This window comes from Anopheles nili, chromosome 2 (assembly GCF_943737925.1).
Source record: "Anopheles nili chromosome 2, idAnoNiliSN_F5_01, whole genome shotgun sequence".
Classification (NCBI taxonomy): domain Eukaryota; kingdom Metazoa; phylum Arthropoda; class Insecta; order Diptera; family Culicidae; genus Anopheles; species Anopheles nili.
This window is the reverse complement of record NC_071291.1, coordinates 23,393,692-23,420,621: the sequence shown is the minus strand read 5'-3', so window position 1 is coordinate 23,420,621 and position 26,930 is coordinate 23,393,692. Positions and strand designations below refer to the sequence as shown.

General features: G+C 51.5%; 1 protein-coding gene across 1 annotated transcript in view; it reads right to left on the bottom strand.

Annotated features, from left to right (window-relative positions):
* Positions 1-22,147, bottom strand: part of LOC128731041 (uncharacterized) — a 30,278-nt gene extending 8,131 nt beyond the window's left edge. The window contains exons 1-2 of the mRNA XM_053824171.1: positions 21,986-22,147; positions 6,639-6,884 (exon numbers count right to left, since the gene is read on the bottom strand). Of these exons, the coding sequence (XP_053680146.1) occupies positions 6,639-6,884; positions 21,986-22,075 (336 nt within the window). The 5' untranslated portion in view covers positions 22,076-22,147. The remainder of the gene's footprint in view (positions 1-6,638; positions 6,885-21,985) is intronic.
* Positions 22,148-26,930: the final 4,783 nt, after the last annotated feature.

Below are 26,930 nucleotides of genomic sequence, written 5' to 3'. Positions count from 1 at the left end.
GCACGCTTGCCTTTCTAGCGCGTTGTATCGCGTGGCATCGTGATCGTGACCTTACATCACCGATGCCCTGGATCCGATGAAACTCGCCAGAACCCGCCCTGCCAGTCTGAGCGACCTGATCGGCTGATGGTCCGATCACGATCCCGGTGCAATTTGGGTTGATGCAGCGTAAAGACAGGCCTGAATCGCCGCACAAAGGGAACGAACTGAGATTAGGGCAATCGAGGCGCAGCGCCAAATAGCCGCCAGGCCCAATCGGGTCAGCACCAGCTGCAGTCGGGCGGTGTGCAGCTTCGCACCAACGGACGGACGTTTAGAGAAGCATCTTAATTAGAGCTAAGCATTCCCGCAAGGATGCCAGGCCTCCGTGTTCAGGGAAAAGGGCCGCTGAGAAGCGAAAAGAAAGAACATACTTTAAGCAAATTCTGCGGTCTGGTCCGTCTGGAAGGTGCATTGAAGGGAGCATTTTACGCCGCAGGGCTTTAGGAAGGAGAAAACTAGTTTGCTTGCCCTGTCGGGAGAGCGCTGCTCGTGCCAAAACGATACAATGTTTAACGCTCCCTGTCGGGATTTGCGACGTGTGCCATCAATTCCGCCCATTGACAACTGTGATCGAGTGCCCGCGGGCTTGAACAGCGAATGGACTACCACAAAGCCGCCTGTTTGTATCAGTAAAATGCATAAGTTCACGGGTTACTCTGCGGCAACATCGTTGCAAACGAAAAGGTCCAAGAGAGGCAAAACCCACCGTGGACGGATGCAGCTGAAATTGAGCGTGCAGAAATTTTTGAATGGAAAATGGACGTCAGGATGGTAGAACGAGTTGAGCCTTTAAAAATACGCATGCAATTAAACGGCACGCTAAGAAACAAAACAAACAATTCAACAAACATATGCACGTTCATCAAGCAAAGGCAGCTGCATCTTCTCGTGCGTTCTTGCGTTGCAGTCATCGGACAAATGAGCGTCCATTCAGACCGATACCATCGGCTCGCAGTACATTAAACATTAACACCGTCCAATTTATTTCACACGTTTGCGTGCAGGGAGGCAAGGATACCCTTTTACCATAAACACGGCAACGCCTCCAGTAACTTGATCGCAGATCGTGTCCATCGCTCATTTGACAGCTTCATTCTGAGGCGCGTTAATCAATCAAAGCAGCATTCCTTGCAGCTGGCGCCGAGAGATCGTAAATAAAACAAACGCTTGCAAAAGGATGCATCTGGTGCTCCACTCGGCAACTCGTTGCTACTTGCACCAGTAATGCATTTCCCAAAGGGATCTTCGGGTTCTCGGGTGTTGCAGGAAAAAAAAAGCAAGTTGAACTGCTTCCATCGCCAGGATTACCCACGGGTTCGACGAATCCTGCCACAGTATTTCCACGCACAAATAACAAGCTGTCAATGTAAAGCCTCTCATCTTCGAGCCTGATTGCAGCGACGCTCATATCGGAGACGCTCTGAATGACGCATTGAAAGGAATTGATTGCACGTCTGCTTCATTCGTAGTTGCGCCATTTTGTTCATACGAGCATTTTCCCGCTTCTGACCATGCCCGCGCACGGTATTTCCCCCTCAATTACGATCGATTTCCCGCCCGTGTTGATTTAAGCGTCCGATTCATCCAACCTTCGGACCCTTGCACCCTCAGTTCGCTATTAATTACCCTTGCCGGCCCTTGCACGGCTACGTGACGGCAGCTTACCGGATCACGCCGTGTGCCGAGGTTCTCAGGGCGTTCTCCGGGAAGCGCTGACTAACGTGTCTATTATCTGCTGCCAGCCCAGATGCCCGGTAAGCGGCAACAATTAGCATTAAATCGATTGGCTCCGCGTGCAGGATGAGTTCATTTCAATTGCATTTAATCGTAATTCCATTAGGTAGCCGGACGAGTGGTTGCGCATTTTTATCAGGTGCCGTGTTTCTTCCGCTCACGGACAGTACCGATTGGAATGTTAAGGCCACACTGGTAATGGTGCGCTTCCGTCCGAGGGTGATGAGCACTGGTTAGTAACTTTGGATCCACTTTTATGGGGGGCACAATTCCAAAAAACGCCCATAAATCAATCTATATTCTTGCCCCAATGCTTAGAATCATAAAAAACGCTCATTATCTGACTACAAAGCAACATAATACAGCGTCATTAGCATAACGAGAGATTAGTTTTAAAGTTCAGCCACCAGCGAATCCTGTTTTGGAAATGTCAAATCAACGTTTGTCGGCCCAACCCGACCACCGAAACGTGAAAGAAAAAAAAATTGCCTCGTTGCAACAGAACCGCAACAATCCGGAACTCCAACAGTACCGGGTTTTCTTCGATCGTTTCGTTATGTTACTCCAGGTCGGCTAGGCGCATGTGCTCGAGCTCACGATCGCGGTCTCGGGCAGAGAATAAAGAACGTCTAATGAAGGAACTCGCGTCCACCAGCGAGTACCACGAGAGAAAGTAAACTAGTTCAGGCGCAAAAGCTAGCGCAGGCACGATCAGAAGGGCAGCTGCAATCATACTTCTAATGCACGCCCGACCGTCCGTCACGTTATCTTGGCCCAGTTGTGGTTGCACCAAAGCCACACCAAAGTGCACGCCCCGATGCATCCCGTGTTGTGCATTCGTTTCGGGCTCGAACCATCATTAGGCACAAATTACCGGTACCGGCAACCACCGAGTGGCCCTCTAGGTCTAGGTCTGGACGCCGACGCTGGAGCGGATTAATCTGTTCGTTCTACTTTCATCCCGGGCGGCGTCGCACGAGAAGTAACCCATTTCCGGGCCACCGGTTGCACCGTAAATCTGCGGTCAATCCCAGCGCCCAGCTCACGGCCCACTGGCCTGGAGTGGATTAAACCCGGGACAGCGCATTCGTGACTGGGCGTTTGGGTGGACTTCCACGGGCAGGTGCACCACACTGTTGCAATCGCTAATCCACGAGCTAACGACACGGTTTTAGCAGGTTAGGTAAGAGACGACGCGCTCAGGGACTTGACTCCATCAGCGGTCTTTGGTAGCCTTCCCACGAGAGTCCTAAACGTCACGAGGTGGATAGAAATGGAAGCAAAATCTCACACAACAATCGAATTAAACCACGAGACGCGGGAAACGATCATCCAATCAATCATCCGATGATTGGTCCCACGAGCAGCCGTTACGTAAATCTGACACGATCGCGCGTCGGTACGATTTGATGTTTCCAATTACCATACCGATCCTCGTCTCGTCGGTTAGCGCGATGATTAGCTAAATTCAATCAAAAAAGGCTTCCCTCTTTCTGTCAGTGGTGCAACGAAAAAAACACACCCTACCGAAAGGGTGGATTCGGCGCCTGTCTGGTGCACGTGGTGCATTATGTTCCGACCGATCACGATCTCTAATAGGCCAACTGGGGCCGCTGGCCCTTAGGGCGAGAGATACATGCTGCTGCCTCGAGATCCTAATCTTACCGAACCGGTCGCCAAGGCTCGATGCAGTTAGGAGTAGCACAATTAAAACGTTCTATCGCGAGCACCTCAAATCTGGGTCCCACCAACGAGCGGACTCCACGGTGCCCATAAACTCCACGGGGCGAAACCCGTTAAGCGCATGAAGCAGCCGCAGTCATACCACGGAAGACCGGCCAGGTTCCGTTCGTCGGAATGCGCTTTCCGGGACACGGATTCCTCATCACTCGGCCGGAATCTGGTCGTGCCGTTGGACGCTGTGGTCCAAAACGTCCCGTGCGCACGAGCCAAATTAAGGTCACCCGATCGACGGGGGATGCTCTGGATTTTGTGCGCTAGCGCTGTTGGCGTTGCTCCTTTTGAGCGCACGCAAGCGCAAAAAGGGTCGCCTCTTTCGACCACACCGGCTTGACCCTTCAACGACCCTTCGCGGGTGCGCTTCGGTTCGTTTAGGGTTCGCCAAACCACATCAACTGCTTCATTGTTATCTCCGACCGATCCTGCTAACCGACCGCACATTACTCAGCAAAAGCACCCTACACTCCAAAAAACGGGACTCAAACACCCGTACGAAACCGAGTGGGGTGGAATGAAAAGTGCGAACGAACGCCTCCCCGCGTGGCCTTGCCCAGGGAACCGATCGAACGCCTTCTACCTGCCCATAACCGTTGACCTACTCCGCGTGGCTAATGCCCAATGGTATTGGCATCAGGCGAAATTAGTATCTCACGAATTAATGGCAGCCCGCTGATGTTATCTCACATCTAACAAGACCGTTTAATAGAGTTTGTTCAAGGGAGTGAAACCGAGAAATTGGGCTTTGGGTTGGCGTTTCTCACAAAAACTTTCCCGCATTCGGCCACGTTGGGTTGGCTTCCCGCTGTCACCGGTGGGGCACCCAAACCAAATGTTGATAATTGTACGTTGGGGGCAGTTAAATTAAGAGTGGAAAAAAAAAGTATGCTACAACAAACGGTTACGGTGCTAGCGGTGGGAAATGATTGGGCAGGGAAGAAGAAGTAGAAAAAAAGTTAGTAACACAAATATTACGCCACATTTCGTGGGTTTATCGCAATCACTCCCGCTTTTATTGTGGGTTTGCCTAGACGAAATTGGAATATATTTAAACATGCCCTTTACGTAAGCGTATCGTGTCTCTCTCGCGAGTGGATTCCAAGTGTGTGTGGTCGTGGTGTCCGATCGTTTCAGTTTCCTGACAATTTTAATTCACAATGAACATAAAAAAAAGCACACCCCATCAGAAACTGATCAACGCGTTCCTCGATCACGTGTGCGTGATTGTGTGTATGTGTGGGTTTATTTTTAATGCTCCACCGATCTCTCAACCCTTTCACTCTGCCGTCTGGACATGGGGCTCTATTGTGCATAAACTGCATTTTATTCCATTTCCTTCCAAACCAACCGGCCACGGAGCGGTCGAAATCGATTCAGGCCTCGGATTCGCATTTTTCCATACAATAGCAATCACCTCGGCCATTCCGGATCGTTATCTCCTGGGAGGGCGGAGGCGCATAAGCTCGTGGAATGTTCCCGAGGGCCGAAGCCGTGTGTCAGAGCTTTTCACCCATTTTCCCGCCCACCGGTGGGCAAAATGGCTGGCCTCTCTATATTTCAATTTCCGCCAACCAACCCGGCCGGTCGCATTGTGATCGTGCCCGATAGAGCCCAACAGCAACAGGGCGACGTACCATTGCGCTTGAACCGATCAATGAATCGATCAGCACTCGTCGGACTCGTTTCGGAGATCCGCCGGCATGCGATAAGCGGGCGGTGAAATCGCACGGTGCGAGATTTGAATAAGTGAACCCTTTTTTTCCCAGCGAGCCCATCGTCGTTGTCGGATGGCCCTTGCCGCGAACGTGTCTGCGATCGACTTCCACGATGACGTCCTGGGACCTCCTTGGACCCTTGGGAACGGACATGGACACAGGCGAACGACACGTAATCTCTTCATTTTGCACATTCCGTCGCGTTGCCGTCCCGATGCGGCTCGGGCAGGATAATTAGCACGGACCGAGAGTGCGGATTCCACACGGGACCAACCGGAATGCCCTTGCACACGTTCTGACGACGCGCATTCCCGCGGGACCTCGCGACGAAGGAGTCCTTGGACGTGCCGGTTCTACGCTTGTCACTTCCACCGTCATGCGGCGCGTTTGACAAGTTGTCGCACATTCGCGATGGCCATATTTTGCACCCCAACCACGGTGAGGCAATTAACATTCACCAAAAGGGAGCCGTGCGAGTCCTTCCGCGGTTGGAGCCCTTTGCCGTCCTTTGCCAATTCCGAACTGATTACCATTCCTGGCTGGTGCCGGTCCTCGGCTGGACCGAGTGGGTTCCATCTCTAAATGATCGCAAATGATCACAATTGCTGTCAATTAAGTTGCTAGTGGTCGATGTGTGCCTTTGCGCCGAGGCCATACTGCAGATCATGCCGAGCCTGCCTGAGACTAGATCATCACCATCTGAGCCACAGTGATCGATGATTTGTGTGACGAGCGCGCGCTGTGACAGGGAACGTCTTCACGTCACGTGAATCCGGTGGGAATCCGCTGGGAACATTCCTCCCGGGAATACGTCCGGTGCAATCACACGGCGACGAAGGACGACTTATGTCTGTCGGCAAGGGCAACAGCTCTTCGCCACGGATTCATTTCTCTGCCAGCGTATTTAGGGACACACTGGAGGCACGTTCGTGATGATAGAAATATCTGATCAATCGGGAGATGATTATAAATACACCAGGGCGGTTATGAAAATGTAGTCACAATGTGAACAGTTTGAAGCTGTTCGAGCTTGCGATACGTGCTTGATGCCGTCTAAGACAGCACGCTTATCGGAGCTGTGGTTAGTGCTTTTTACGACGGCAAATTAGACACCAACGGGTCGTGATCGTGAAGTCAACCGCTGTCGCTCTCGCGGAAGTCTACCAACTGTCAAACGTGATCGCGAACGAACACAATCAACGCATGCACTTTAAACGCATCGCGGAAGTTTGCACCTTCTGCGGACGGTTTGGGACAGGACAAACTCGTTAATAAAACAAACGCACCATCCTTCGTGCTCTCCATACGCTAAGTTAGGTTTCGGGTAGGGGATCTTATTCGGGGTATTTAAATTAAACAAAAAATAACCAGTATAAAGCTAAGCATTAAACAAGCGGAAAACGAGCTTACATCACCACCACTCACGTTGCTGACGAGTATGCCGCAGTACTCGCTGTTGCCGGTTTTGGCCAGCAGATTGAGGCTGAGTCCAAGCGAGGCTGTCCCGTTGCCGAAGGTCATACAGGCCGGCGTCCGAAAGTCCCGGGCGTGCACTACTCCGTTGTAGGGGCCCGCGAACTGGATCTTGATGTTCATTGTGCCGGACTTGCAGGTGGCCGTGACGTGCGGTGCGAACTCCGAGTCCTGACCCGTGGCCTGTGAGATGGGAAGGAAGGAAGAAAAAATACAAGCATAAGCAGATGAGGTCTGAAAAGGGCACCAATAAATGGGGAACGCTGTTGGATGGAAGAGTAGAAATAAATGAAAGTATACACCCAAACCACGACATGATTTATCACACGCACTTCGTGGTCAAAGTCCCAGCTCGCCATTCCGTGGGGGTTTGATTTCATTTTAATTAAAAGTGGTGCTCCCAAATCCCGCCCGGCCAGAGGGTGTGTTCCTCGAAAAAATGGCGGTATTTTATGCAAATGCCAGACCCCCCACTGACGGCGTGTCAGTCGGTTCGTTCGAAAACGTTCATTTTCCTCAACGACGGATGGAATTCCGTCGTGCTGGGGTGCCCCAAACTTTCACTCCACACCAATCATCCGGACGATTGTTGAGCAATAAGCGGTGCCCCCAACATAGTTATTTCTTCTAACGTGCTGCTCGAAACCACTTTGATTGCGTAACGATTCCGTGGCCCTAACGATGATCGTCCTCTGGGCCGCTGGGTGTTGATGTCGACAACGCTGCAAAGTTTCATTCGAGTTCAGGCAAACTGAGACCGGTGTGTGTGTGACGAAAAATCGTTTCACCTGTAACCACCCCCCAATTATCGATTGATTTCGGAGTCATTTCAAAATTAAATGCAAAAGGTTGCAATGACCCAGCGCGAGTTTCGTTTTCATTCGATGAAATCATCCACCCTGTGGGTTGTGGAAAATTGGCACCAGTTTCGCTTGCTTCCAGAAAATTGTGATGTCAGTCACGAACCGTCACTTTCGAGCTGTACACTGGGACTAGAGCCATGAAAACAAAAGCCCCACGCGCTCAAAATCGGCGGAAAAGGTTCCACCGAAAACGTGACACTACGTCGCGATCGCCAGCAAATGGAACCTAATTTGTCATCACCGTGTCGACGCACTGGCCGCACCATGGACGCCTTGTCGATCAAGGCAATCGGCTCAATGTCAACGGCGAAACGGGCCGAAAATGGGCCCACTTCGACGTCCGGCCAGCCTGCGGTGGGATTGGTTCCGCATGGGCGAGTGACGGCCGGCAAACTGGTCCACCACAAGACCCTATAAGACGTAACACCTCCATCAGGGTGCGAACATCTGTGGGGTTATTTTGGAAGCGCGTTTGTGACCGCGAACGATCCAAACACGCCGTTCGGACCTTGCCCCGGGTGTTGTGGGTGTTAGACACGTTGTCGCGGAGTTCATCGCTCGAAAAGCATTGGAACCGGCTTCGGGGTGGACTGGAAACCGATTAATACCGCCGCGGAATGGAACGAAAGCCGTGACGATTTATTCTTGACGCAAGCAAGCGAATGTGTTACAGTCGGAACAGACAGTGCGCAATCATTGAAAAAATAAAAATAAAAAGCAAATCTGGCTGCCGAAGCAAGCCACCCTTGAGAAAACTAACCTTGCCAAAAGAACGGCCACTTTGGAAGCTTTCGAAACGGAACCCCAGAACCCGTTACACTAAACTCACACCTAAACCCCCTAAATCGCTGTTGATGATAAGAAATGGGACGCACGCAAGCGATCCAAACGTCATTCCGGCGCATTTCCCAGGCTGCTGGCCGAGATCGTATAATGCGAGATTTTAAAAGGAAATCAACCGCTCATAAACGAATAAATCCAAATGAAGGTGCTAACAGAAAGTGGATCTCCTTTCCAAATCGAACTGAAAAATCTCTCGATCACACGAACTCGTAACCAAACGCGCACGATCGATCATGACCGTTGGACCAGCGGTTTATGATTACGCGAAAGTAAGCCAGCCTCCGGCAAACCGGCAACATTGCACCGGTCTTCGGTCCGGGCTGATTGCCGGTCGTGAGAAGCGCACGGTGGTCTTCAGGGGCCCGGTTTAGGCCAGCCTGATCGTTGGCCCAATCAAACACTAAACCGTCCGGGGCCGGCAAAAATTAATTCCGTTCATTTCCAAACGATCGATAATTGACGGCCCGCATCCGTTCGGTCGGGTGATCGCAGCCGGCGGTTGCTACTGCTGCTAGTGAACAACCTTGCCCGTGAGAACGGATAATTGCCGATTTTCCGACCCGGGGGCCTGCCGAAAAAAAAGGTTATATATCATACGCCTGCGTGCCTCTTATCCGGTGGCGGACCGATAAAGGAAGCGACGCCATCTTCGACGCCTTTGCCTTCAAGGAGAAACGGTTTCCTCAAGCGCGGCGTGACAATTAGCTCAAGGTGCTGAAAGCGAGCTGTTTTACCGGTGACCGGAGGTGACGAGTTGAGAAATTCCGATCGATGGGAATCGCTTCGGTTAACCTCATTTCTAATGGTTCTTGCGGCGGTTGCTTTTAATGGCGCTTCGACTCCTTGTCCCAGACAGCGAAGCGACTTACGATGCATTTTTCTAACCGACAACTGCTTCCTTTCGTGTCACGCCGTTAGCGCCATTGCGCAGTCCCTTCGAGCGATCGGTCAGAGGGTGTGTTTTTTTATTACGAATCCCCATCGGCAACACTCATCAACCGCTGACAGCTTTACGCTACGGGACGGCCTCTAGCACCTGTGCCGTTGGTGTCGCTTATCGTTGATCATACGAGAAAACGAGACCGGGATCGTGTGGACGTGTGAAGATCTCTGCCGCTAATGATAATGTTCGCTCCCGGAGCTGGGGTGACACAACACGATGCGATCGTCATTAGGAAGGAACAGGGAGCGTTTGCTTTCGAGAATCCCACAAATACCACACCCATAGTCTACGACAATTGGCTGCATTCCAGTCGGTCATGCAGTGGTCATTTAGAAATGCTTCCACGACACGTTAGACGTCTGTCGAGATCAGGTCGACCCACCTACTTCGTTGGCCATCATTTACTCATGCCACCCAGTGGATCGTGATGAGAAATAGCCAATCATTTATATGGCACAATAATGGACTTTTAGCTCGATGGTGCATTAGAATCAGAAAGCATCCTAGCAGTGGCGACTTTAAATAGAGTTGATAATGATTGCATTCTGGCTTGTGCGCAGTGAGTGAAGAATTCTACCCGGAATGACATCAGAGGTGGCTTTGCCATGAATTAACATATAATCACCGGGCGAGATTGATCAATTCTCGATTTAATCTGCCAAACGGTGAGTTTTATGCAACCGAACATCACGTGACCTAAAAAGGGCCCCGGTGCAATCGTGAGTTCAACGTTCGTTTTCGCGGACATGGATGGAAAGTGAACGCATCTAGTAGCCGACGACGAGATGCACAGGTGTTGGTGCCATTAGCATGATCTATGGCTGTCGTTGGTGTCCGATCGATTGTCGCCAGCACAAACAGGGCGCACTTTGCATATGCATATACTGGTGGCACCGTGTTACATCATGGGCCCATTTTAGCCGAGTACAGTACGCACTGTTGGCTGAACCGTCGAAGCAGAAATGGCGGCTGAGGGAAAACAATTCGACATGCAAAGCATGGCCCGAAGCACGCTCGCTGGGATGCTCTACATTGGCCGGATCTGTTCGGTTTGGCTCCCACGGCTGCACACCGTGGGTTCTGGCATCCAACGCGAGAAACGTGCAAAGCCGGAAAAAATAGCACAATCAAAATTCAATAATCCCTTAATTGATTCCGAATCGATCGATCCATGTGCGGTCCAAAGATGGTGCATGAAATTGTACGCCACGCGGAATTACACCGGTAAACCGCTGGTACGCTTGGTTTGTTTGTTGAAGAGAGAAAAAAAATGGTTTCCACAACCCCTTTTGCTATCCTCCTGCGCATTTTCCAATCATGCCATAAGAAAACCCGCTGAAATGCTTAAATAACGCTTTATCTCTTGCGTCCGATCGAGCCTCCCGGAGTGTGGGGAGAGTTTGGAAAACCGTGGAACGACGGCGAGTCCACCCGATCGAGCGTATTGTTGGATGAAAATTCTCCTCTTTTTCCTCGTTTTTTTCCCGTGCCCCTTGTCGGGCTCAAGACTGACCGAGGCTTGCAGCTTAATTTAATTACGCAGCCCTTTTCCACGTGGCACCAAACCGCTAGACCGTTGGGTCGGATAATCTCCGTCCACCATCTGGCTGGACCACCCTTCGGTCTGGCGTTTGTTCTGCATTATGAGTGAACAATAAACAGACCCGTAAAAAAACCCCATACCCCATAGCCACAACCCAAACATTCAGCTGATAAAACAGGGCCCTGTGCGGTGGTTGGTTTGTTCCTGGGAGATTTTCGCCGCTCACGCAAGGTCTAGGGCAGACGCCTAGACGTCCATCGAGCGCCCAAGACGATCCGATTCGATCTTCTCGTCGGGTCGTAGTTACATCAACTATTCCCCACTCGTGGCTATTGTTCCAGCGGCTGAAACAGGGCCCGTTTCCCGGCAGGGGTGCGTTTTTCGATACGCAAGCGATTAACCACTGCCTCTGGCGCCGTGTTTCGGGGGCCTAATATACATATATTTAGTGAACGGAGAGCACTCGAAAGGGGCACGAATTAGAGCATGTTGAAAATGCGCCACCCGCTCCATTGTTTCATCTCGCGTACGGGCACCATCCGAAATGTAACACACAAAAAAAACTCACCACCCCACGGGCTCGGTCAACGAACGATCGTGTTCGAGTCCGCGTGAAGCCTGGAACCGGCCTCTCAACCTCTCCAGCAGGCCGATGACGTGCGTACTGTGGCTTGAACGTCGAGATCGAACCGCCTCCTATGCGGGCACACTCAAAGGCCACGGTGGCCTTCGCGACGTTGCGCCTCGTCGTTTCGATCTCTCGGGAACACCTTCTCGCCGCGGGACACAAAGACACGCGGTTTGAGCGCCTTTTGCACTTGCGCGTGGTCCGCGCGTCTGTTGAGGAGGTGTTAAGAAGTCGCAATCCGCGTGGGCTTACCGATGAACCGGCTGCCAAGGCCAGAAGTCGTCCGTTCTCGCACCTGGGTCACTTGTGGCCCGCGGGTCTACCCTTCTACGGACGGATCACTGGGGAGTGATGCACAGCCAGATGGCGGGAGTCGGAGAAACAATTTCGTTGGACGTCGTTACGTCGCTACCAAACACCGTGCTGAACTGTAAGGTCCTGAACGGAGAAGTCTAAATTCTGACCACAAAACCACAAACTGACGTTGAGTCGAAGTTGTTCTCAAAGGCCCATGCGATGGCCAGGCAATTTTCCCTCAGTACTCAATGAGAACTGCCACTTCGTATCCTGCTCACTTCTCAAACACGTTCATCGCCAACTGGTGCTTCTTTGTACGGTGCCAGAGAACGGATGAAAACTCCACCGGTAAAAGTGATGCCATTTGATACGCCCGCAAATCGGCGATTAAAACAAGCCACTTTCGCTGTGATGGGAAGCGTTTCGCGAATTTTCCACCCATTCATTCATTCATTAGCGCGCGCACGCGCGTGTACGGGAAATCGGGCGGTGTGCTTCACTTCCGGGCACCGCCTTCCGTAGGCTACCTTTGAGAGCACTTCGTCACCGTGCGATTTGGAAAGTGTGCTAAATTGGGTGCCCTTTTTTTGCGCAGTTCACTTCACTCGTCAGCCACTCGATTTGGCCCACCCGGGCCCGAATTCGTGCACCGAATTGAGTGATATTGCACGAGCTCGAGCAGGCTTTCTAATTCGCTGGAGCTGTGGAGTTCCGAAGTGCATCCAAACTTCCCACCAACTCTAGTTCTAGCGAATGCAAACAACACGCTTAGTCTACGGTATGGCACAACGCGTACACCTGCTCGTCGGAAAATGCGGATTTTCCATGGTGAATTATTTCATCATCCAGAGCTAATGCTTGGCCCGTTCCGTGACGTCATAATTCACGTCGAGCACCGCTTCCAACCGAGAACCGTAACGTGCTCCACGGCACATCAAACCCGACCGGCGTAAGGGTGCCCTGGAAATGGGAAAATTCCCGTTTTTATTAGCCAAACTCCCACCAGAACGGTGGTCAATTGCGAGCGGTTTCAAGGTGGTTCAAGCGAAAGAGTACAAGAAGCTCCACAAGCCCTTTCGAGGAGTCCAAGCCGCCCATCAAAAGGAGCCCGATTTCACTCTCATTCCTTCACGATGAAGAGCGTTTGCGCACGCGACGTCGAAGCTCGTTGGCGGCGACGTAGCGGAAAACGAAAATGAATAATTCAGCGTGGCAAAAGGAGCAAGCGCGCAAAAAAACAAAACCAAATGCATACGGGAAAAGCGATTCCGCTGAGCCCGCTGGGCGATCGCGATTGCATCGGCATCGTTATGGGCTCCCACCGGGCGTGGGCCAACAAACTGTCGGTTTCGGTCGCCAGGACCGATGGGGCTGTCGATGTTTTGAGCAAGTTTATTACGAACCCAGCAGGATGCGCACGGAGACAGCCCGCGCGCGCGCGAGCTCGATCGCGAGCAATGCACGCATCGCAAATCGCGCCCCAACTCCAGAATGCGCACAATAAAGGAGATCGTGTTTTATGACAAGCTGCGCGCTCTGTCGACGGCATCCCCGGAAGGTCCTTTATGTCGGATGCCGCAGGCTGGGATAAAGCTCACGCACGCTCCGAGTTTCGGGAAAACGAGCGATCACACCGGTCGATCCTGGGACCTTGCGCTTGGCACAATGGCTCATTACCATTGAAAGCCGAACGAGGGCCACGGTGCTGTGGTGCTGATCCGAAAAACGCGATTAGTGCTGGTCGCGCCCTTAAGGTAAGGGTTGCGCAATCCTCTTTTGGTCGGTCAATTGCGGTGCCTTTCGGTAATCGCGTCACCCATTCAGCCAATTTTTCCACTCGGTATCGAATCTCGTTCGCTCGCCAACTCGGTCGCTCTACGCACTGAAGATCTAATTATTGTATGTAGTCGAACCGATCACCGCTTATGTTGCTGTGGACCCCTCAACTGGCCCCATTTGCGGCCCAATTCCTGCAACCTCACCGTTTTGTTGGCGTGGAGTGAAGTGGAATTTAAATTAACGGCCAATTTAAACTGGCAGACTTATTGTACGCACATGACAAAGTCGGCGCTGGTCGACGCGTTTCACACCTTTCTAAAAGCCCTCCGGGAGAGTTTTTAGCTCGCCTTAGATGCCAGTGCTCGCGGCAGTTGTTGAAAGAAAAAAAAAACGAATCACAATTCAGACGTGTGGGGGACATACAGTAGCACGATGAAATGGATTCCCAGAGTTACCCCAACACTTTGCCATTTCAACCCCTAAAGGCTGACTTTATAAATAGTTGCAATTTGTTTTCACTTCGTCATCGGCGCAAAGCGACCATCAACACACCCAATCTACCCACTCAGGCGCACAAGACACGGGCTTAATTAATAAGTACATCCTTCTGCTTGTCATTTCCCGGAACCGCCGGCGTCGTTTCTAGAAGCGAGAAATGCCACCCTTGCAATCCGGTAGCATCTTCTTTTCAAACCGGTGGTTCTAACTCACGGTAGCGCCATCGTACGCTGTCGCGATCGACTTAACTTTGGTCCCGTTAGTGTGCCTTTCACTTATCAGCCGAGATCGCAGGACCGCCGGCACAAAAGGTGGCTCATCGTGACGATCTCTTTCCCGACGAGCTGGGCAATTAATTACTCCACCCAGCGTTAATTGTTATTGCGCTCGACGTCAGCCCTTCGTACGGAGATCCTGCCAAAGGCGGGACCCAAGAACGGTACAGCAAACGGAATGGTTCCGAAACGGCTGCACTAATTAAAACAATGTGCAGCAAATCAAAGCCCGCAGCCCGATTAGGGCGGCATGTTTAACCGTGTCCGGCTTCCCCGATGTCACGCCGGCTGTTTGCTCCGGTGCAAGAGTTATTTGTGTCGCAAGACCTACTGGAGGGGGACCTGCGTTCGTTATGATTGAGTGGTTGAAAATTGATACACCCCAAGCCACACCATGGGACGACATTTCCGCGAGCCACCGGAGCGTAACGATCGCTTCGGAAAGGCAAACAAATCCAAACCCTCCCAAGCAGCGGGATCACCAGCGCCAATCGATGATCGGCTGGTGGCTTCTGCAACATGCCCGTTCGATGCGGATCAGTTCAGCTGGATGGAAATTCGACGGACTTGCACCGGTCGCGTCCTCATTCGAGCGCTAGCACTAATAACCGAGCACGTCCGCGTAGCCTCGTAACGGCATCTGCGGCTCATTTCCCACCGAAGCAGCTGTCGCTGGGTTGGCGTGCCGATCGGTCGAAGGGATTATTGGGATTGGCGGCAGACCCTACGGCCGCAATTGGGTTTAAAAATTGGATTTAAGACAATTACCTATCGTCCGCGTAAAGGCGTTCTTGCGTAGAGCAACAGAATGTGGTCTTTTCCGTGCCTCCGTCGAAGTTGGGGGATGAACAATTATCACAGCTAGACAGGCAGGCAGATGGTACACATCTCGCATGTCGGAGTAGTCCCTTCCAGAGCCACCGACACGAGACGGGAGCTAGCAGCGTACGCAAAGCAAATTATCGAAATGCGAGCGCAAGATTGGGCCGCGGAGAAAATGGAAGAAAAAGCCTTTCGAATCAACCCGGTACCCTGCGGTGGCGCAGAACATCAGTATGCGCTGGCACTTTATGGGACCACTTCTTCAAGAGTGGGATTTTGTGAAATTAAACGCTAGCCAGCGGGCCATCGCATCGTCCTGCGCGCTTTACCACTCGGAATCGGGCTCATTAAACTCATTTTACTGTGGCGAACCAAACGGCACCGGTCTTTAAGCACGACGCTTTTACCGGCCGACCGAAAGTGGATAGTGTGGTTCCTGTTATCGCGATTCCGCTGCCATCGCTCCGATAAGCTTCGTTGGGCGCGACCGTAAATTGGAAAGCATGCGCTTAGAACGCAACTACCGCTACTCATTTAACACACGGGGGTCTCGTGTGGTCTTACGGCGTGTACGGTAAACCACGCGGCGTTGCGGAATAATCTAAAATGGGGAGAATTTTTCGCCACGGTTACAAAACCATCAAATTTAACACCACACTTCGCCAAACCCATCGACCACGCGGTCCGTTTGCCAGCTCGTTCCCTTTTCCGTGGGCTTAATCACCCTGGCTCGGGAAGGCCCCGAAAGGTGCGCGCTGCAACGGAAACCTGTTTCAGGTGGTGCTTTTCTGGTTCCTTCCTTTCCGTTTCTCGTTTCACCACACGGCCGAGGTCCTGCCGAGAAGTTGCAGCGCGCGAGACAAAACCCCGACTGCAACCGGGGGGTGCCAGTGAGTTGCGAAATCACGTATATGGTTTATGCTGATTGCTCCAGGGACCGAGACCGTGTCGTACACCTCGGTACACCACCCGCGCTCGATGACTCTGCGGTTGGTTGTGCGCTGGAAAACCCGCGCACAGGAGAACGCGTGCGAATGAAGCGAATGATTTAAGTCACCAAGCTAAACCAAGCACCAGGAGACCAATCGTCCCACGCCCTCCGAGTGCGGGTGAAATATGTATTAATCCTTTTTAGCCACTCCTGCACGCTCGAAACACGCCCGGTAGCGGTTCCCCACGGCCAAGAACGGTTAAGCAAGGTAAGACCGTGTTGCCGAAATCGAACGACACCAACGCCCGAACAGGCAACGAACCCGAAAACGGAACGGACCGGAGCCGTCTGGAGCGGGTTTTAACGCGACCAAAGCACCACCCTAGCCTGGAATTCCTTTGCAGCCAACGACCAACCAACGACGCTGTTCACTGTTCAAGCGCCTTTCCTTCATTCCAGTGGATTAACAACAGCTCCTCGCCAGGCGGTCCTGGTTAGCGTTCGCTTTTGCTCGACGCTCGATCGCACGGAGATAAATGATGAAATCTGCCCGAGCGCCCTTGCGGAAGGCACTCGACCGATCGACGGCAGTCACGATCTCCCTTCCTGCCAGCCAATACTGACTGATAAATCATTCAAAGGGTCGAACGCGTCCATACGCTGTCAGTCGTCGCGACGAGGCGCGCTGTCAGGACGTTGGGCTGTTGTATCGTTGTAACCACCCGGGCTTCGAGTGTGCGCCACATTTTGCTGAGACGCGCTGAAAGCTGCAAATTATAACGCTAACCGAGCCATCCGACGGGGTGGCATCCTAGGACGAAAGCACGAAGCCTTTATGCAACACCTACTGCGCTCTGTGCCGATGGCCGAAAACCGGTTTGCGAGCGCCGAAATATGCAAAAGTGCAAGATGCTGCAGACGTTCGACCGAAAATGTGAACAACCAAAAAGAAACCGAGAAAAACGAGCAGGGTTGGTCGAACAATTCCCCGAAACCCTTTGCGGTTGGTTTCGAACCACCCGCCAAGTTGCTGCACCGAATTTGCTGCACTTTGGGCGCCGTAACGTAACGATGACGCAACAGTACGGTGCAACTGCAGCTGCACCGTAGACGAACTGACCGTATGTGAACACTCCGGTACCAGGAGAACGTGCAAGTTGGGTCTTGTGCGGCCACAAGGAACCGTGCCGTGCCACCCATGGCAATGCTAATGACGGACTGGTGAATGAGCTGGGCGCTGATTGAGGGGCGGACAGGACAAAAAATAATAACAAAAACCATTGCAGCAAGAGAGCGAAGAACGGAGCGAGAGAAAGTTACACCTTCATGGCAGCCACCTTATGTCGTTACAGCGCGCACCATCGCGAAAGCGGTCGAGATTGGAAAATGAACGCTTAGGGCTCATTCTGCGCGAGGCTATTAAGAGGAGAACTATCATTTTCCATAGTTGCTCACGCCGCTGATGGAGAGTTTTCCCGCTCGCAGCTTCACGAGATACGCTCGCTTGAGATCGTCAGACGCGGAAGAAAGTGGCGATTACATGTCATTAATTGATCGTTATCTAATTGCCAGCCGGTAGGGCTCGGTGTCGGGGTTCAGCTTCCTTTTTACCACCTCGACACCTTGCGGTTGTGGATTGAGAGGAAAATTCCGCTTTTGGAATAGAACCCGCATGAAGCTGCTACATGGTTCGTTCTCGCACGAGGTGATAATTAAGCCCTGCTCGTTCGTTCGCCATGGGGTTCGCTTGTAACACCATGATCACCGTAATCAGTCGCGTTGCGATACGCGATCCAGGGACAGATGAAGTGAAAATACAAACCAATGACGCATCGTAGGACGTACGGCACCGCAAGGGATTGCTAACGCGAGTAGAATCGCTATGGCCTGCGTTTATCTTTTGGCCCATTCCGTAGTCGTGGCAGACGGGCAGCAATTTTAACCGAGCCTAGGCCAGCGATTCGCTGCAAAATGCTAACGAATTGGTGATTAGCAAAGCAAATTAGCAAATGAAGATTGATGCTAGTCGATATCTTCGTCCGCCTGTGTTCTGGCGGAGTTACGCTACCGTGGTGGGTTAGAATTGGGTTCGAATGGAATTTTTGTGCCGATTTTTCATACGCCTCGCATCGTTTAGCCACACGCGTAGCTGTTTTGTGAGCAAGCACCGGAATCATAACGGGGTTTGGGGCTCGGAATTGTCTTACGCGACGTGCGCCAACGCGATCGTTTGGTGATTCCACCGTGATTTTCACCGTTTTTCAGCTCTTTCCACCCAAAAGAGAGCGTGTGTTTCGCTAAAGACACTCATTAATGTCCGGCAGGCAAACGCGTTTGCCCAACCTCGAGCGTCCGATTTATCGCATCCGAATTCTAATGCGCTTTCTGCTCTAGATATGTATCCCAGCCGCTTGCTAGAACCCGTGCCCTGTTTCGGTTTAGGTCAGCTCTTGCGACCAACTACCAACTGCTCATTCGGTATTCAGCACAGGCACAAACAATCCCCACCCAAACGCAAGGGCTGCACCCCGATGCCGTTCGCTCAATGGCGAGACAATAAAATCATAAAACAAAAACTAGCACACACACACACACAAACAAACAAACGCACGAGCAGAGCGCGCGGAAATATCCGCGCGTTTTTTTCCACCCCCAGGAGAGGTGCGTTTTTCCAGCAAACCTCCCTGCAGGGAAAGGGCGATCGGTCGCTCGGGGCACGAAAATAAAAGCCAAGCGCCCCCGCGACTCATTACCGAAGCATATCGCTTAATGATGTCGGAAGTGAATCGCAAATGAAACCAACCCCAGCAAAGGGGGAGTTTTGTTTTCGTTCCGCCCCGAAACCGGTGACGGTGGAAAAAGACAGACCCAAACCGTGGCTCCCAGCAGATGCGCGGCGAATAAAGGGCAATCAAAAGGGCCGGCCTCGATCGTGGTGCGTGCCATGTGTGTTCATTTCCCTCCTCTATCTGGCTGGGAAAGTGAACCGATCGTTTAAAACCGAGCTCGAAGGAAAAAGCGCCCGCTGGCGGAGATCGAAAACAATCAGAAACGCATCCGATTTCGCATCCGCTTCGGAAGCGTTCGGTCAGGAAAAGCCGTTCTAGTTGCTGCCAAAAAGTTGGAGTTTAATTACACCCGAGCTATGGGGAGGAAATTGCACTCATCCTCCACCTGGTGGGAAAGGTGATTTTCACCCCAAGGCGGGCCGTTCTAGATGATCTTCAATTTTTTTTCTCAACAAAAGATCCCACGCTACGAAGTGTGGCTCTCGTGAGCTGAACCCGGAGGACGAGCGCGATGGTGTGAAGTCCTTCCCGTGGGTGTTCCGATCGCCAGTGGAGGATAATGTGCGTGTGCGTGATTTAAATCTTTCGCCAAAGGCCCAACGGGGACCGGAGTGCCGGTTAATAGCCGGTTGGTGTAAGGACACCAACACCGTGAATCCTGGCAGACGCGAAACCCTGCACCGGACTTCGCACCGATCATAATTACCGACGATCAATCAAAAGACGCGCGAGAGACGGTTTTTCCCCGCGGGAGAGCCCTGCAAAACGTTGCGCCAATTATCGTCAATCTTCATCATTATCGTCATCATCATCAGCATCGTCATCGGTACGGGTCGCGGGCCCACGAGGGGCTTTGCGAGAAGATCACTTTCAATCGCGAATGGGGTTTTAATTTCTCACTCTGTCTGGTTCGACGGGAACGATCTCCAGAAGGGTTGCTTCGGTTGCAGTTAGAAGTCAGATTAAATTATTAAAAGAAACGACACACTAATCGTGCTCCCGTGGCGTGACCGGAAAGCAACCCAGAAGCGGACGGGCAGTTTGGGTTTCTCGCACGAACGTGCTCTCGCAACCAGCGCTACTTCCGTAGGTGTGTAAGCTCATGTTTTTGCCCAGTCCGCTGCTGGAGCTTGGAGCTCGATGGAGTCGCAAAAATGGCGACATTACGTCACCGGTGTCGCTGCCGTGGGCCCGAGCTCAAGGTAAGCGGAGGCCGTCTCGAGACGCCAGAGCCCCATACACTGGAGCGAATCTCCATGTCGCCGCTCGTGTATGGGTGCGTTCGCATATGGCAATGTACGTACGCAAACCCATTTCCTGTCCTACGAGCCATGGGCGAGCGAATTCCATCGAAGGCTCCGTGGGTTATTCTCAACTCGCTTGCAATAATCGGCTGGCGCAATGAAACACGTGAAATTTCGGCTCGCCCTGGGGCGCAAACCGATCGAAATGCCAATCGATGCTCGGGATGATCGTTACGTAAGGAAGGGAAATTTGGTGGCTAGCCTGTTTGATCACACGAACAGGCTGCTGGTGCTTTCGAGGAGGGTCATAACATCGCAACCATACGTGCCCAAACGCAAACACAAGAAACCAACCGAAGCGCGAGACCCGATCACCTTGGCTTACAAGTAGGTGCGATGATCACTGCGATCGTTACGACCAAAAAAAAAAAGGGTGACTTCACACGCAACGGTCGCGAGGTGAAATGCAGATGATAATTTCCGAACAATACAACGTGACCATTTGCTCAAACGCCTAACGGGTGCGCGTCTTGGGTCGTAATCTACCAAAGCCCTACAAACTACATCGCAACAATCGTTCCAATGCGTCGGACAAACAAACAAAAACTACCACCTTATGATGGCCGGTCGCGTGATGTTTCCTTTCTCGGAAGCATAATGATTCCAAATTTCATTCACGTCTCGTTCGGAGGCTTTTTCTCAGTCTTTTTCTTCTGTGTGCGTCATCAAGTTTGTGGTTTCCCCCGACTTGTTCTGTGTCTGTGCCACGAGTCTGTGATGCATAGCTGCAGGAATGTTGATGCCAGCATGACTCAACGCAAGAACTCCACGCCAGATCGCATCGGTTTTGGGGAAAGCGCGTTTAAAGGAGTACGCGTCCCTCGGTTAAACATATGTCAGCGCTTGGTTTTTCTTTTTTGCTGTATGGGCGCATTTTTCGGCAACGAGAAAACCAACCGCGGCTGCAACCTTGCACAGTAAGCACTATCAAGCGACGTCCCCGAAAGACAACGGTTTTGCTGGTCATTTGAGTTGACCGTACGAACGAAAAAAAAAGCTACAATCATTGCTAAAACTCAACACATGCGACCCAACGATAAGAAGGCCACGGATGGGTGCCGTTTATGTTTTGGCTTCGGGAGAAACACCGAAACACCGAAACACAAAACCCATTCAACGCAGCCTCGAATGCACGGCACACTGGCGTGCAATTTGCATCGATTTGCTCGCGGCAATCGGAACGTAAATTTATGCACATTTTAAAGCACATTCACGCCCGGTTCATAACCGCATGATGACATCTTTCGTGGGCTTTCTCGGCAGCGATGTTTCGTTTTCGGTCGTTTTCTTTTTTTCATAATGCACTTCATCATGCACCGTCGAGCTGTCGCTCAGCGTGGAATGCAAAAAGGCTCCCGAGAGGTTGCCACTTACGTCGTGCATAATAAAGTGGCTCGTGTAAGTACGGCGCGCGCGAAAACGCGGAAATCCCCGATGCACGGAACGATGCATCCGATGGTTGTGTTTTTTTTTTATTTTTTAAACCAACCGCCCGGCTTACGAGAATGCGTTAGAACGCCCCTGCAAATGGTCGACCGCAGCTCGAAGGCCACTTTACGGCCCTAACAGATCAATTGCTGTTCACGAGAGCCGCCTCGAGCGATTCGCGCCTTCGTTTCTGTTGACTCAGCGACTCACCTTCAACGTAGGAAGGAGCGCCAAGCTCGGAATGCTGCCTCCCATGCAAATAAGAATTCACTGAAAATGCCCTGAATCATCACCCAACGTCTAACCGCAACGTGCCATAAAGCACGGGACGTCTTACATACCTGACCGATGAAGATCGAGCCGAGAACAAACAGCACCGTTACAGCCATCGTCGTCGCCTGCCGTCGGCGATGAAACCCATCCGGAGCCATCCTTTTCTGTGATGCTCTCGAGGACGTCGGGAAGAGGTCGACGCTTTTCCGCGAAGTTTATGACACCACCGCGTCCGCGTCACTCCGATTGCCGCTTCCGTACCACGCACTCCGCAGTGAGGGTTACGATGTTATTCCTTTTTATCTTTTGGGGGTTGAGTTTTACGCCCGCCCAACCACACACTCCCTCACTTACACTCACACGCGCACACGTACACACTGGAACACGGCGAGGAACACACAATGGTTCGTTAGGGCGTGAAGTCACGGAGAGGTGTCCCACGGCGTCCGAACTTTCCTTTCGAAGGTTTGCCGGTTCCGCGGCTTCAATGTTTCACTTCAAATACTTCAATTAAACGCGCGGCCTTCTGCCCGAATTCGGCTGTGCGGGCAGAGCTCGTCTCACTCGCTAGAAGGTCGGATCAAAAGAACAGATGAGAAACGAGAGTTGCACGCGTAACGCGGATGAAGTAGAACGTTATCTTCCCAGGGGTTCGCTTCCGTAAACCCTGAGGTCTATCGGAACCATCTGATACATCGCCCTTTCTCGGCTTCGGTTAATGACGATAGGTGATGCCCGGACGGACGGACGGATGGATCGCGCAGTTGATTGAAGGCGGGAAGGTGGGAATCATCAGCAGTTCCCAAGGGCCATTACTGCGCGATTAGAGCGATCGTATGTCAAGCGAGCTCGCCCGGCCAAAATCTCGACCTCGGGCAGATAGACCTCATCCAAGGGGATTTTTAGTCGGAAGAATAAACCCCTGTCAGCTTCTTGGTGGGTCGTTTTGTGGCTCGAACGATCACGCTTCGCTTTGGTCGACGGAAGAAATGAATTTAACCGCAAGCATCGTGACAATCGTCCATCCGAGCGTCGTGGGAATTCGCGGTTGGGCCTCCGAAAAAGCCTCCTGCAAACAATTGGTCGTGGTTGGTTCGGTCGATTTAAAGAACCCGGACACAGGGTGGCATGGAGAGAGAATCTTGACGGTTGCCTCAAAGGCCTGCAAAGCGAAAGGCAATCAATCCGAAGAAAAATAAACACCAGTCCCGTAACGCTGATTTGTAATTCAAAACTGTCAAATTTCGCCAAACCCTTGCGAGTGGGTCTTATTTTTTTTCCACGACTTCTTGCGTGAAGTCTGCCATTGCTCAGAGGTCGGGAACAGGCGTCAGAATCAGGAGTTCCCTTCACACCGAAACCATGTGAATGCGCCCGTTGCAAATTCGTAAGAACTTCCCACCCAGACCTGCTGTCTCCGGAGCGGAATCCGACCAGCCGAGGTGTGCCACAACGGTGTTGGCACGTTCCGCTTGGCACAAAACTGCTTGGAGAAGTTAACTCACACCACACGGCACGGGTTTCGGTGTCGGATAGCAGACAGTGGCTTGGCCGAAATTGGCGTGCTAAAATCGGGCGTTTTTGTGGGCTCCCCTAAGGCGTGATTGGCAGCAAGCTGACGCGAGTGCTGGAATATCGCACAACCACCCTCGCGATGGGTCATGAGCCCACCCGGTGAATGGGTATGCAAATTAAAAACCAGCAAGACGACAGCATCCATGGCGTCTCAAAATCGAGGGCGTCAAACTGTTCCGCGAAAAATCGCCAACACCGCTGGCTGTCCGGTGCGTAGCGGTTTTATTACGGTACAACCTCTGACCTCGATGGCCAACCATTCGGACCAAGGCTCGGTCGTCGCGAGTGGTTAATCGCACCAATGGCCGCTTGTCCGTCCGTCCGCGAAACGTTTAATCTGTCGGCTGGAGCAGGATGTTTAATTTTGAAGCGCTGGTGGCATTAATGATACGTTTTGGTTGCTTTCTTCTGTTGTCGAAATTGCCCACTCCTACCGGGAACGGTCGTTAGCGGTATTACAGTTATCCAAATATTCGACCCGTCGACGTGCGACTTGTAACGCCTATTGTTAAACGCTTAAGTGCGAGAAAAAAAAGGAAGCCCAATTGCTAACGATCGCTGATAACGATCGCAAGCGAGGCTGAATCAATTGGCAGCGTCTAGCCAGATCTAGCGCAATCAAGTTATTGTTGCTCAATCAGCCAGTGCGCAATTACGCATTCGAGAAGCGTCTATCGATCGCGTATCAACAAAACCCGACATCGCGAAGCTGATGGGTTTCAATTTCCACCCGTTATCGCGGTTTGCTGACGATTAATTAGCTTCGTGCTTGATCGTTCGGTTTCCTGGAGCTAGCTCAGCAACCGGGTGCTCATTAATTAACAGTTGTTTTTGTTTCAATGCTACGATCTCCGAAGCTTTTTTTTGCGTTTTCCACAACCACGAAACACGGCCCTTGTTCCGATGATCAGTATTTGTTGAATCACCTGGCACTGGCGAAGAGTCGTAACGGGGCGACAATTTCAGTCGAAAATGTTGTCGATCGTGCTTCCGCCAGATGCGATAAGTCCAAACCCCAACGACAACAACATTTTAACGCGATGAGGTAATTCCTATCGAGTCACCGTTGCGCGCCGATGGTTAACAAATAGGTTGTAATTCTCAAACACAAATCGCACATCGTTAAAACCGATGCTGTACATGGATGCCCCGATCTGGTGGCTGGTCGGTGGAGGAATTTGCCTGTACATTCCTGAGCCTGGGCAAGAGCAGAGCACGTGCTCCGGTAAAGTACCACGAATGGTATAATTAAATTCCCTTGATTTCCATTACACGCTCGGGCATCTCTCTGCGGCATCGTACGGAACATATACGCGCAACTCCCACCACGATCGCCCGGCGACTTCAACGATCGGATAAGCGGGAAACCGCGCACGCGGACGAAGGGTAGACAGCGTCTGGTAGACAGCGCAGAGCCGGAGCACCGGTAAATTAGGTTCGCCCAGCCGAGCGCGTCAGTCACTTTCGGTTTTTAATTTCAAATCATATATTACACACGCACCCCGCTGGCCAACTCGCTCGCGTTCCACCCATCCACGGGGAGGGTTCGTCGCGTTTCGGTCCGCTGACGGTTTGTCCCTTCTGCACGCGTTACGTAATGGTAACGTTTGGTTCGGGCAGTGCGCCATTTACGGACGTACACGATCAGCGGTAGCAGCAAACAACGGCACCACCGCCTGGCGGGACAAACATTCCGTCCAGAGCACGTTTACTTCGCACACGTTCAGCGCCACAGACGGAAACGCTGCGATTCCGCGAACGTAGATGACGTCCAATTCCGCTTGTGCACGAACACAGTGACGCACGTGTACCAATACCATGATTGAACCCATCCCCCCACCCAGTTGGGGGACAGCCTCTCACACAGGCAGAGATCGCGGTGGAGATGCTGGCTTCGATCGCGCGCGCTTAAACGCGATCGCTTTCCCAAATGCGATGGGCTCTCAGACGTCGCGAGTCAGAACCGTCAAAATGCCTCCTAGCAAATGGATGACCTTCTTCTGGGGGTGGCAGGTGGGTTCGTGCAAACTGTTTGATTTTCTTCCGAAAACCACCACCCAGCCGCCAACTCGCATACACTCCCGGAACCACAATTCCGCGGCACGTAAACACAAACTGTCCGTCGCTGGGGCGTCTCTGGGTGGAAAACGGAACGAAACCCCTTTCGCAGAAGTAGCCCCACCGGAGCAGCAACTCGCGGGAAAAGTTGTTCACTCACTGACACTGTTTTTGTGTTTTCACTCGACGGCGGGGCGCTGCTTCCCACCGCCCGATGTAACGCGGAAATGGGCGAAAAATGCTGCCCTCCGTGGCAGCCCTTCAACACTTTCCACTTTTTTCGCCGAGGGTTTCCACGCCCTACGTGGGTGCAAAAGCATTTTCCGTACACGCGCACTCGCTATGTGTTCCCACCAAGGGAGCTTACCGAGCCGTAGCACGACGTCAGGAATCTAAAAGTCGGTCGTTTGCGCGTTCGACGATCGCGACCTATTCTCTCGGCATGTTCACAACAAATGAAAAAATCTCGCCCCTAAGCTTCATCGTACGAAATGGGGAGCCCACTGAGCACACTGGATGCCGCCGACCACCGTGAAAGGCCAAAGGTGTTCGTTGTTTTGTTGAATTTATATTGAGGTTTTTTTATTCAATATAGATACTGATAATTTTGAAAAATTTATTTATCATGAAATGTTTATTTACCGAATAGTTTTCCAAGTTTTTTTTTACTACAGTAACTATCTTTGATTTTAATAGATCTTTTTTTTTGGCAATATTGTGGATGACATCCTGTACAAATCTGATTCAAATAGTTCATAGAATTAGGTTATGTGCTTTGCATATGTCATTATAACAAAAACATAGTAGATTCAGCAAAGGTGCATAAGACCATAGTGCATCATGTTGGTTGCTACATGTGTTGGTGTGAAAGCTGCAGTTGATCGCGCACGCATGTTGATCGCAGTGGATCGCAGTGGATCGCGCACGCTTACCCACACATTAAAAGCGTAAACATCATTTTTTTTTATTCCTTTTAAACACAGTAACAATCGCAAATTTAGCTAGACAATAAATCAATACATTTTTGGTGTTGTAGGGAAAATATTGATGAAAAAATATGTTTCGTACTTTTACGTACATATTACACAATGATAATAGACTGGTATAGTATATTTTCCTTTTTGTATTAAGTAAACAGGTATGTTTCCATTTTTTTAGAAATTTAATAAATTTCAAATTCAAAACAACTTCTAAACGTTCGAACGTTGCATGCGTAGCATAAAAGCTTTTTTATTGCAGTCGTTATGTTTCGAACTAGTGATGTGCACACTGATCCAACATTGAGCGACTAATCCAAGTCCGGGCAGGAGAGAAACAATCCGATTCAAATCATCGAGCATATTATTCTGGCGCATAAAAATATGTTGATGATGCTCAATT